General features: G+C 36.6%; 1 protein-coding gene across 2 annotated transcripts; it reads left to right on the top strand.

Moving 5' to 3' along the window:
* The first annotated feature begins 3671 nt into the window (after window positions 1-3671).
* Window positions 3672-10759, top strand: LOC113317977 (protein argonaute 10-like). Of its 2 annotated transcripts, none has more exons than XM_026566096.1 (23): window positions 3672-3966; window positions 4879-5453; window positions 5681-5889; window positions 6019-6168; window positions 6270-6403; window positions 6512-6621; window positions 6698-6807; window positions 6973-7111; window positions 7197-7313; window positions 7411-7518; window positions 7597-7668; window positions 7761-7883; window positions 8024-8183; window positions 8307-8428; window positions 8554-8691; window positions 8762-8904; window positions 8988-9050; window positions 9162-9225; window positions 9320-9455; window positions 9567-9640; window positions 9772-9866; window positions 10208-10239; window positions 10359-10759. In XM_026566096.1, exons 2-23 carry the CDS (start codon window positions 4992-4994, stop codon window positions 10535-10537), a joined length of 2940 nt encoding a protein of 979 aa, XP_026421881.1. In that variant the 5' UTR covers window positions 3672-3966; window positions 4879-4991; the 3' UTR covers window positions 10538-10759. The 2 variants fall into 2 exon arrangements, with proteins under 2 accessions (XP_026421881.1, XP_026421882.1); XM_026566097.1 differs by lacking the exon at window positions 3672-3966 and adding an exon at window positions 4353-4693.
* The last annotated feature ends 2022 nt before the right edge of the window (window positions 10760-12781 follow it).

Below are 12781 nucleotides of genomic sequence, written 5' to 3'. Positions count from 1 at the left end.
TATGTTATATAATAAAATTTACAAATTAACTCACAATGCCCATGTAAGAAAATATATATCTCGAGTCTGATAGCCGCGTAGCCGTGCATCCCATATCAGATGCAAGAACTTCTCTGTATGATTCCCATGGGCGCCATGTCACTTGTTCAGCAGTAAGCTTACTTAGTAAATCCCTACAACGGAAAATATCATTTGTATTCTTCGGTACATTCCATTTAGAAGATACGGGCCATTTTTGTTCTGTACCCGCCTCTGGGATTTCTGGTCGACATATGCCCAGGTATTCATACCCCCAAAACTACTCCATCAAAATAATTAGCCAATTTAATAACTTAGCAACAAAATAAACAATGAGAGGAAAAATAACTAGATTGAAAGAATACCTCTAATACTTGGAATGGACCACATAGTGCCTTCTGTCTCCTCCCAGATAAACGGAGTGCCGCATACAATTTCGAAAACGCAGCACCACCCCAGTCATACGTGGATACTACATCAAGATTTTCAAAAGCAGCTAACCATCCAACATCAATATAAGTCTTTGCATTAGAAAAGAAAAAATGTCCCAAAACATACATGAAAAAGGCAATTGCTACTCTATGAGCAAGGGTGCTATCATTTTCAGCCGCAACCAACTTGTCTTCGAAGAAATATGACCTTAAATATTTAATTGTAATTGAATTTTTAACCCACGACGGTGCTTTTGGACAGAGCGTGACATCTTGGATATCCGCAAAGATATGCTCACGAACATGTTCAAATTGGTACTTCCCCGAATCATAAGGAACATCAGGCCCATCACCGATACTCAGTCCAGTCAACATGAGCCAATCTAGGGGGGTGAATCCCATCTCACCAAATGGGAAGTGAAAAGTGTTTGTTGTATCCCAAAACCGCTCAGCAATATAATCAACCATTGAATGGTTGGTTTCGCTACATTGTATGTCCAGTAAATTTTACCATCCCGCTTTTTCAATAATATATTTAGCTCTAGGACAGTGTTGTGAAATAGTTTGATAGTGATGAATTACCGATGCCAAAGATCCACGATGTTGATACTTCAATTTGTGCTCCCCTGTAAATGTGATGTCCGTAGTAGTGTGCGGTTTATCATCTTGCAGTATAGGAAACCTCCCTAACCGGGGAATATCAACCTCCTTAATTGTACCAGTAGAGATTAAGTTATAATCCTCTTCGGCTACAGATTTTTGTTTCTTGTTCGTCTTCATGCGACCATTGAAACGCGCTGTGAATTTGTTCAACATCTGTGCACACACAATATAGATGCAGTTACATTATTAAAAGACCAACCCTCATTAACGAATATTTTTATTAGTCCATCACCATTTATATTCCAAATACTATAAATCCTTAATACAAACCATATCAATTCCAAATTCTATAATTCCAGAAACACAAATTAAATCGTCACCGATGCATTTCGAAAATCATTACAAGATTCCACAACCCAATTTAATCACTTCAAGATTCCATAAAAATCACTAAAAAATCAATTCCATACTCACGCAATTAGCTCTTCTACATATGTAACTCCCAAAATTTACATAACTAAAATTTACATAACTAAAATTAATCACCTCAAAATTCAATAAAAAACAATACAAATTCAATTATTGGTAACCATATTCACATACAACATGCAGAAAAGCAATAATTAATCCAATAATTTACATAACTACAATAATTTACAATAATTTAAAATTAATCCAATAATTTTAAAATTAATCCAATAATTTTAAAATTAATCCAATAATTTACATAACTACAATTATTGATAACCATATTCACTAAAATTAATTACCAACAGACAACATGAAGAAAAGCAATAAAAGGAAGCTCTCAATTGAAATAGGTTGATTGAAACAGATGAAGGGTGAGAACTATTTCCCACATAATCTACATAACCACAGATTTTTACAATAACCAAAAATTATAAATCTATTCCACCCACAAATTAGATCTTCTATAACTATTTTAAAAAAAAATTTAACCAAATTTACATAAGCATCAAATATGGTTTTTTTCACATACATATTAATCTCTAAAAAAACATAAAACATACATACCCAATTAAATTTAACCAATTTCATATTCATATTTGTTCGTTAAAACCCAATTTTAGATAAACTAATTTTAACAAATAAAACCCTAAATAAATTATACAACAATATGGATAAAACAAAAGAGATTAAGCAAAAAAAAAAACATACCTCTTTTGTAACCCGGGTTCATCAAGTATCTCGTTTTTTTCTTTTCTTTTACTGCTCGTTACTGTGATGTGTTGGTTTAGAAGTTGTGTTTGTAGGCGGTAGAAACAAAGAGGAGGTAGAAAAGAAAAGAAGAAGACGGAGAAGATTAGGGTAAAGGGAAAGTGAACACGTGGGCTATACGTGGTGGTTAGAGATTGTCTGGGCTTTAATGCCACACGTGCTCGATACGTGTGTTAATAGAAGTCCAACACTATACGTACGCCTGCCATGAGGCGTTGATTCCTTCATTCGCCTGAGTGAAACCAAGCGTTGATTATACGTACGCCTGAGAGAAGAGTGAGGCGTTGATTATACGTACGCCTGAGAGAAGCGTTGATTATACGTACGCCTGAGTGAGGCGTTGATTATACGTACGCCTGAATGAGGCGTTGATTATACGTTCGCCTGAAACAGGCATTGATTATACGTACGCCTCAAAACAGGCGTTGATTATACGTTCGCCTGAAACGGGTGTTGATTATACGTACGCCTCAAAACAGGCGTTGATTATACGTACGCTTCATTCAGGCGTTGATTATACGTTCGCCACACCAGGCGTAGATTATACCTACGCCCCTTCTCCGAGCGTGAACTATATATACGCCCCATAACAAGCGTATTCTTTACCAACGCCCCACAACCAGCGTTAACTATATCTCCGCCCGGCCCAAACGAAGATTATACCAACGCTCCACGTGCAAGCATGGATTATACATCCGCCCGACTAAATATACTCCACTGCCTTAACGTGACACTACAGACTAAACTCAAATTTGATCGTTTGTTTTGGTCTTTGATCTTTGGTTTTGATCGTACCACGGTGGACGCTCTAAGCAAACCGATTAACTACAGGTAGATATGGGGCACTTGGGATGGAGCAAGATTGGAGGGGGGATTGTTCTTGAGAAGCCTGCAATCTAGAGAGAGAGAGAGAGAGTGGGTGAGTGAGTGAGTGAGAGGGAGGGAGCACTGCAAGTTCGAATTATTCTTCTTATGTGGATGATTGCTTTTGATACTTAGTAACTCCCTTTTGGCTCTTTTTCTCTCCCTTTCTCTTTCTTCATTTCAAAATCTATTTATCAAATACTTTGTTTTTGTTTTCTTTCTCTTTCCTCCATGTTACGTCCCCGAGGCTGCGTGGTCAGTCCAACTCCAAAATGTGTTGGGAGAGAGAGAGAGTAAAAGCAATCAAAAGAGGAAGGGGTGCAGCAGTGCAGGGAGCCAGGGACTACTATCTCTTCTTCAAAGGCTTTTACACGTGATAAAGAAAAAACCAAAAGTAATGCATGCGTGCTAATCTAGATGAGTTTCATCATCATCACACTACTGCCATACTTAAAAATCTCTTTGAATATATCTATGTATTGTGGATGTATGTATGGTTTTATAAAGATTATTACAAAGGCACACACAAAAAAAAAACATCTTTTCGTTTTTACTTTCAGCAGTACTTTTTTCTAATTCACGTTCTTTGGCAGTTCTCTCTTTTTAGGCTACTGACTTTTAAATTCTTTGTTATGTTGTGTTGTTTTGATGATGATGATGATGATGAATGAAGAACAAGAAGAGTTATCTATCTAGTTCTATCTTTCTCTAGCTAACTAGCTCATTGGGTTATATTTGGCGTGTCTAAATGAATGAAATCTTATGTTCTACTGTCTTCACCAACTTTCAATGATTCTTTCTATTTAATTTGGTAAGTCTAATGGGTCATTACCTATTAGTTAGTATCATTTCGTGTTTCTTTTTCTTTTCTTTGGGGTTTTCTTTCAAGTTGGTAAGTTTTCTTTTTCCTTGGCAAATTTCTTCTGTTTTTAGAAGCCTAAAAGTTTGGATACATTTTTTTTTTCCTTATAAATTTATGTTTCGGGTAGAGTTTAGATTATTCCTTATTCTGGGGCAAGCTTATTGTTCTCATTTATTATGAGAATAGAAAGTTTGAATGTTTTGTTTATATTTGGATTGGTGTAAACTTAAAATTTGGTCTACTGTTAATGTTTTTTGTCCTGAGTTTTTGTTTATTTGTTGCGAGGTTTCTTTAGTATATATAGTATTCGGTTGCGAATTGAGAAAGAAAAGAAAAGAAGTATACTTTGAGTACTAGTCCTTGTTTTGAGGAAGTAGAGCTGAAGAAACCAAGTTTTGATATTTGGGTTTTATGATTAAATGTACTGCTTCATGTTCGATTTAATGGATTTGAATTTTCACAACTTAAGAGGGAAAGTCTGTGTTTTACTAAGACTATCATTAATGGCTTTCACCGGTTTAGTGTATTTTTGCCAGTTTCATCTTAGTTCATGTAATGTTAAAGCAACCCAGAATTTTGATCCGGGATCTTATGTGTACTTGTTTAATAGATGTAAACACTAAACTCTAGGGATGAGTAGTTTGGGTTTCTGAACTTTGGGTTTTGCAAATTAATGGTAATACTTGTTAGCTGCAACATAAGACTGGTCATTTCAGTATTCTATTTTTGCCTTCTCTGAGGATTGCTTTATGTACTACTATTACCATTCATTTGGTTCATTTGGTTCATTTGCTTCCTTCAATTGAGCTTATCTTGCTGACAACTCCTAACTTTTCAATGTTTAATGTCTTTGATTTTCAGTATAAGATAACTTGGAAAACTGTTGTGAGAGAGTTTGAAGAGTAGAGAGAGAATACAGTGGTTTTGCATTTTGTTTCTTCTTGGGGTTTGTTTGTGAGTTCACATCAGTCATCATGCCTATAAGGCAGATGAAAGAGAGCTTAGAGCAGCATATCGTAATCAAAACACAAGTTCAAAACACCATGAATCAAGTTCAGAATAACTCAAAAACTACTCAAAATGACAAGAGCTCTCAAGAACCGCAGAATGGTAAAATACAGCATCAAAATTCACCTCCAACAAAGAATAGAGGAAGGAGAAGAGGTAGAGGAGGTAAAAAATCTGATCAAGGAGATATTCTTATGAGACCAAGTTCAAGACCTTGTACTACTTCAGTTCATAAACAACCAGTTAATGGTTTTCTTCCACCACCAGTAAACGGAGGTCCTGTTTGTATGGAGATGGGATTTCCAACTTGTAGCAAAAATATAAGGTTTGCCCAAAGACCTGGGTATGGGCAACTAGGGACAAAATGTATAGTCAAAGCCAACCATTTTTTTGCAGAGTTACCAGAGAAAGACTTGAACCATTATGATGTAAGTAGATTTCATTTTATTTTTTTATGTTTTGTTTTTCTTGTTACAAATATCTTCATCTTTTAAGCAAAGAGAATTATATCTAGATTTTGGCTTTTGCTTTTTCTTCCTTTTGTTTTTGTTTTAGTTTTCTAATTTTGTCATCTTTTTAGTGAGCATTGATGAGGTTTTAGTTTGGTCTTAAATTTCTTACTCTTCTTATTTTCTGGTTTATCTTTTTCTTGCAGGTCACAATAACTCCTGAAGTTGTTTCAAGAACAGTCAACAAGGCAATAATGGCTGAGCTCGTGAGACTGTACAAGGAATCTGATTTAGGAATGAGACTTCCTGCCTATGATGGTAGAAAAAGCTTATACACAGCTGGGGCACTACCTTTTACTTACAGAGAGTTCAATATCAAAGTTGCCGATGAAGATGATGGTAGCAATGCTCCCAGGTAAGGATGAATTACAAAAATGGGGCTCCCATCAAAATATACTTTTTCTGTTTTGTAATTGTAACATGGAGTTTTGGCGATTGTGGGTTCCTTTGCTTATTGACCACTTTTAACTTTATGAATTCTCAGAAGAGAAAGGAACTACAAAGTGGTGATCAAGTTTGTAGCTCGAGCAGATTTGCATCATCTGGGGCAATTTTTAACGGGTAAGCGCGCGGATGCTCCACAAGAAGCCCTTCAGATTCTTGATATTGTCCTACGGGAACTCGCGTCCAAAAGGTATGAATTTTAGAGTTTGTCGTGTCAAATATTTTAATAAACTTACAAAATTCAGCATGTCAAGAACAGATATTGAGATTTCATTCTTTGCACTTTTCGAGGTACTGTCCTATTGGGAGGTCCTTCTTTTCCCCTAATATAAGAAAACCACACCGACTTGGGGAGGGTTTGGAGTCATGGTGTGGGTTCTACCAGAGTATAAGACCTACACAGATGGGATTATCTTTAAACATTGGTATGCACATTGAAATTACAAGTCCTAATTTTGCTAATGGAATTGACTGAAAAAAGCATCATTTGCATGTTTCTTTTTTTATTTATTGATTTTGTCCTTTTTCTTTAGACATGTCCACCGCTGCTTTTATTGAGCCTCTCCCTGTAATTGAATATGTGGCTCAACTATTGAGCAAGGATGTTTTGTCGTGGCCATTATCTGATGCTGACCGCGTAAAGGTAAGCATTTGGCGGTGATGGGTTGTAAGTATTTCTTCTTAGTTGAATGTTGAGTAACATTTGAAATGTCCACCAGATCAAAAAATCTCTTAGAGGAGTGAAGGTTGAAGTTACACATAGAGGAGGAAGTGTGCGGCGGAAGTACCGTGTTTCAGGAATAACCTCTCAACCTACAAGGGAACTTGTGTAAGACTGTTTTCTCTCTTTTTGCAAATAACCGCGTAACAGCTTTGAAATTATGTAAATCTAAACTTCAGGCCTAACTACCTAAACCAATATGGGATTACTTCCATTTTGATTCTTTGCTGCAACACCATACCTGATGTTTTTCAACACCGTTTAATATGGCAGTTTTCCTGTTGATGATGACTTAAACATGAAGTCAGTTGTTGAGTACTTTCAAGAAATTTATGGGTTCACTATACAGCATACACATCTTCCGTGCCTTCAAGTTGGAAATCAGAAGAAGGCTAACTATTTGCCAATGGAGGTAAGGAAATTTTTTGACACAAGTCTCCATATGGATATGATAGATTTACATATGATATGATTTTTTTTTTTACATTGTTTATTAGGCTTGCAAAATTGTTGAAGGACAACGTTATTCAAAAAGGTTAAATGAAAAGCAAATTACATCTCTCCTGAAAGTTACATGCCAGAGACCCAGGGACAAGGAAAATGATATATTGCAGGTGTGTGATCCTCAAGTTTCTTGTTTCCAATTGCTTTAACCTTCCGCTGTGTAGTGCTGAATGATCCCTGAAAACCAGAGTATTTTCTTGTTTGCAGACAGTTCACCACAATAGTTATGATCAAGACCCATATGCAAAGGAGTTCGAGTTGAACATCAGCGAAAGTATGGCTTCGGTTGAAGCTCGGATTCTTCCTGCTCCTTGGGTAATGCTGTAATAAATTTAAAATAAGGACAGCTGATGTTTTCTCAATCTTCATGCATCTGACGTCATGATTTTACAGTTGAAATATCATGATACGGGGAAGGAAAAGGATTGCTTGCCTCTAGTTGGTCAATGGAATATGATGAACAAGGTATGCCTTCTTCTCTTGAATAGGTTATTCCTTTGCTTGTAATGTAGTCTGTCAACTTACAATTCCGGGTAATTCATTTTCTTATGAAACAGAAAATGATCAATGGGAGCACTGTAAGCCGTTGGGCATGCATCAACTTTTCAAGGAGCGTTCAAGAGAGCGTGGCTCGCACGTTTTGTCATGAGCTGGCTCAAATGTGCCAAGTCTCTGGCATGGTAACTTTGTCTCACCTGTGCAATATACCAATTCTACTCACTTTTACTCCCATATTTTTTCCTTGTTACGTTGTTAATATTCTTTAAATTGATCTTAACCGTAAGCTAACATGCATTCTGGTTCGTTTGTTCTTCTGTAGGAATTCAACTCTGAGCCTGTTATTCCAATCTACATAGCCAGAGCTGATCAAGTAGAGAAGGCTTTGAAGCATGTCTGTCATGCATCAGTTAACAAACTTAAAGGGAAAGAGCTAGATCTAGTCATAGCCATATTACCTGACAATAACGGTTCTTTATATGGTATGTCGTAGTCTTTTTGCACTGCGATGACTTGAAAGTTCAATGCCCACCAGATCAGGCTAGAACTTACAAAAAATTAGGTCATTTTCTTAATTGCTTATGACATATATTTTGTATTAACAGGTGACATTAAGCGGATATGCGAAACTGATTTGGGTCTAATATCACAATGCTGCCTTACAAAGCATGTCTTTAAGATCAATAAACAGTACCTGGCCAATGTCTCCTTAAAAATTAATGTTAAGGTGTGATTCACGACGGTGATCATGAATTTTTTGTGAACTTAATACGGTACATTGAAAGAGACAAAGAAATATGCACTTTTCCAAGTTGCTTGCATCCATCATGTGACATTGTTGATATTTTTCAGACAGGAGGAAGAAATACAGTTCTAATGGATGCTTTAAGTTGCAGAATCCCACTTGTTAGTGATATACCAACAATAATATTTGGAGCAGATGTTACCCACCCAGAGAATGGAGAGGACTCTAGTCCCTCAATTGCTGCGGTACTTACTGCATACCCAACTTAAAATGCTAAAGCATAGTGAGTCCTGATAAATGTTGTTGCATTTGTAGGTGGTAGCTTCTCAAGATTGGCCAGAAGTGACAAAATATGCAGGACTAGTTTGTGCTCAGGCTCACAGACAGGAACTCATACAGGATTTGTACAAAACTTGGCATGACCCAGTTCGTGGCACAGTTAATGGTGGAATGATTCGGTATGTGGCATGTTTTCTCCTAGTTTTCAACTGCTAAATTCTCAACCTCACTCAACATTAAAAGTTATTCCATTTCAATGCAGGGACTTGTTGATTTCATTCCGTAAGGCAACAGGACAAAAGCCTCAAAGGATTATATTCTATCGGTATTTTCTCAAATGTTCTTGATACCACTTTTTTTATTTTTTTTCACATGAAATTGTCCTCTGCTTGTGGTCGTACTTAGAAATTTCTTTAATGGAGAGTATTTTGAACAGAGATGGTGTAAGTGAAGGGCAATTCTACCAAGTCCTTCTTTATGAATTAGATGCAATCCGTAAGGTTGGTGACATCTTCGTCCATGTTATTTTTAATAATCTGCTCTTGTTGGGGTTTTTATTGTATAAATAAAAAAAAAAAAAAAAATTGTACACAGGCCTGTGCTTCTTTAGAACCAAATTACCAGCCTCCAGTGACTTTCATTATTGTCCAAAAACGTCATCACACGAGATTATTCGCTAACAACCACAAGGACCGTAGCAGTGTTGACAAGAGCGGGAACATCTTACCTGGTATAACCTCAGCTCACGAGAGATAAATCAAGTTTTTCTTTCTTATTAAGTCAATTATGAACGAAAGAAGTCATGCTGGATATTCATCTGACCACTTACATTTGTTTCCAGGAACTGTTGTTGATACCAAGATCTGTCATCCGACAGAATTTGATTTTTATCTCTGCAGTCATGCCGGAATTCAGGTGAAACTTTATTTCACAGTGCTTAGATTATGAAGGGTGAATTACTTGTGGCTTTATCCTTGATAATTACTACACTCTGAATTTGTTTGGGGTACTACACTTAGATTTTAACTTTTTGCCAAATCTTACAGGGTACGAGCCGACCAGCTCATTACCATGTGTTGTGGGATGAGAACAATTTTACGCCTGATGGTATTCAGTCCTTAACAAACAACCTTTGTTACACGTAAGAATTTAAAATTTTATGAAGTTATACGTAATGTCTCATTTTCACTCAGCTTCTGTTTCAACTGAAAAATGGGTGTACCTGTTGCATATATGGGGTCTAATATCTGTGTACACCATGTTTAACATCTTAAGAAGAGGTAAGTACTAAAGTTCTATGAGTCGCATCTTTGCGCTAAAATAGTCACGAAGTTTAGTTCCCATTAGAAGTCGGTATGATTTAACAGTGGCATTATGATTTAATCGGATTGTCATGAAGTTGAAACTATAGAATTCTTTTTTTTTTTTTGCTGTTGTTGACTTTTGATGCTAATGTATATTTTTTCTTTCTGTAACTTGCAGATATGCAAGGTGTACTCGCTCTGTCTCCGTCGGTAAGTACATTTCTGCATTTTACAAATACTGTATGTATAGAAATTATTCACATAATTATGAACTTCGTAGACTAGAAATGCTTCTCTGAACAAGTCTCTCGTATTTCATGGTGGTGCAGTTCCGCCAGCATATTATGCTCACTTAGCAGCCTTTCGTGCTCGCTTTTACTTGGAACCAACATCAAATGATGACGACTTGGCTGGCCAAGTGGGTCGGTCTACATGGACAGGAGGATGTGGGGTTCAACCACTGCCAGCCCTAAAAGAAAATGTGAAGAGAGTAATGTTTTATTGTTAGAAAAGAAGAGAATCTTGAGGAGACAGTGACCTGTTTGTACTGAAGATGAGTAGTAGTAGTAGAGTAGCTACCATGTTACTCTTTGCACTCACTTCCTTCTATGTCATTGTAATTCCTTGGCTGTATGTATAACCCACCACTTTCTTCTGATAATCAATTTAGATTTGTGAAAATTGCAAAAAAAAATAACTAATGTCTAATGCGCCATTCTCATTTGAACCACTCATGCTTAGTTTGGTTTTATACAATGTTCTTTCTTAGTTTCTTCTCTCTTGTGATGCTAGAGGAGATCATGCAAGGCAACAACCATTTTAATAAAACTCCATAGGGGCACTTACCTAGCCTGGGTTAAGGTGCTATGTTCCAATGAATACTTATATTGCAGATATCAATGTAATACGTGGTAAAGGTGTTGGATGTTGATACCAACGAGCTGCATGGCAAAGTCGTTAGGTGAGGATATCAATAATCAATGTAATACGTGGTAAAGGTGTTGGATGTTGATACCATAGAACTGCAGTGGCAAAGTCGTTAGGTGATGATACCAATAAGCTGAGTTCGAAACTCCATGACACGTGTTGGGGGATTTTGGAAAAAAATTTGATAGTGCGGGATCATCTTTGAACTAGCATCTCCAACACCGTTGGATTTACCAGATATGACGTCACCTAATTGTGGTTTAACTGCGGTTACGCCTTTTAGAATTCCAGCGTAAACACTGTCCAGTTGACATCCATTAAAATTCTTCTGATTCTGAACTCTTAAATTCCTAACCAATAAAGGGATCCATACTATTGTAAATAAACAAAGCCCACATTCGTGGGACACATTAATTTGAATCACTTGTTCTAGATTAGAGAATGGTTTTTGATTAACTTGATCAAAGATGGATCTTACTGATCAGCAATGTTCTTTTGTTTAGCATCAGATTAATAATAATGTTATGCATAGAAGATATGCATCACGAATATTCATGATTGGTGTTGATGTTGATGAGAACGAACTAGGAATTTTAGAATGTATTCATCTGCTAGTTGAAATCGTGGACATTAATTTTGTCAATGTATATAGTAATCCATCTGGAAAATGACGGATCAAAAATAAATAAATGGGTATATACTGTTGAAACGAGCAACTCTAATGTTCTTGCTCCAATACAACTACTGTCCATCATTGTTAAGAACTAGCTTCTTACTTATTTCTCTGAAAGGTTTGTTGAATGCTTGGAGTTCAGAGATTTCCAGGTGAAAAAGCCTCTGCTTTGGTAGATTTTTACCTTGGTTAGTTCCTTTTACCGATAATTAATGCCAAGAGTTTTTCCGGTAATTTATGTTAACAAGCAAGTCGGGAAGGAACAGGTAACTATGGTTAAACCCATAGTTTGCAGATGTCATATCTAATGAATCTAATGGCTATGGAGCTGCTAGTTCAAAATATGCTCCCGCGCCGCGAGAGCAAATTTTTTCCGGGGATTTTAGCAACGTTAGACAAATGAAGATTCAGATTAAGATTATTATAGGAATGACTGTTCGGCATCATCCATTATCGGTCAACTAATAATTCATCAAGCTTAAACAAATGAAGATTGGTTTGGACAAATTGAAGATTGATTTGGAAAAATTGAACATGACCGTGCGTACTCGAGTGAAAGTGATTGAACAAATAAAGATTTCGGGAAGTTTTAGAATTTGAACTTGGTTTAATTTGATTCCAAGATTTACAAATGGGCTAGTTGTTATGGATACTTAAGGACTTCTGTGTGATCATCCAAATGATTGAACAAATAAAGATTTCGGGAAGTTTTAGAATTTGAACTTGGTTTAATTTGATTCCAGGATTTACAAATGGGCTAGTTGTTATGGATACTTAGAGCATCCACAGTCATGACCAAATTCGGGTACTATACCCAAATTTGGTCCAAAAACCAGCCACAGTGGACGGGACTAAAGCTATATATGGTATGGAAAATTAGGGTTTGAGACTAAATGTAGTCACTAACCAGACCAAATCAACATATAGTGGGGCGCATGTATTAATAGCGTTTGAGATTAGACGCAAGTATAATGAACGTTTGTATTCAGGCGGAAATAAAACCAACGTTTGAATGGGGCGCAGTTATTAGCTCCGCGCAGCCAAACTCATATAATACCTGCGCCTCACACCAGGCGTGGTTAATATATCCGCCCAAAATGGGGACCTGTGTGTTTGTCGTGTACAACGTCCCATGAAACGCATCTTTTATCC

Source organism: Papaver somniferum, chromosome 10 (assembly GCF_003573695.1).
Source record: "Papaver somniferum cultivar HN1 chromosome 10, ASM357369v1, whole genome shotgun sequence".
In the NCBI taxonomy this organism is placed as follows: Eukaryota; Viridiplantae; Streptophyta; class Magnoliopsida; order Ranunculales; family Papaveraceae; genus Papaver; species Papaver somniferum.
This window is presented reverse-complemented; position numbering and strand designations above follow the sequence as displayed.

Excerpts from the sequence above, each read along its gene's own strand:
- LOC113317977 (XM_026566096.1), top strand. The coding sequence starts at position 4,992 with ATGCCTATAAGGCAGATGAAAGAGAGCTTAGAGCAGCATATCGTAATC. Across the intron at positions 6,808-6,972 it reads CAACCTACAAGGGAACTTGT|TTTTCCTGTTGATGATGACT; the intron begins GTAAGACTGTTT and ends TTAATATGGCAG. Across the intron at positions 7,314-7,410 it reads AGGAAAATGATATATTGCAG|ACAGTTCACCACAATAGTTA; the intron begins GTGTGTGATCCT and ends TCTTGTTTGCAG.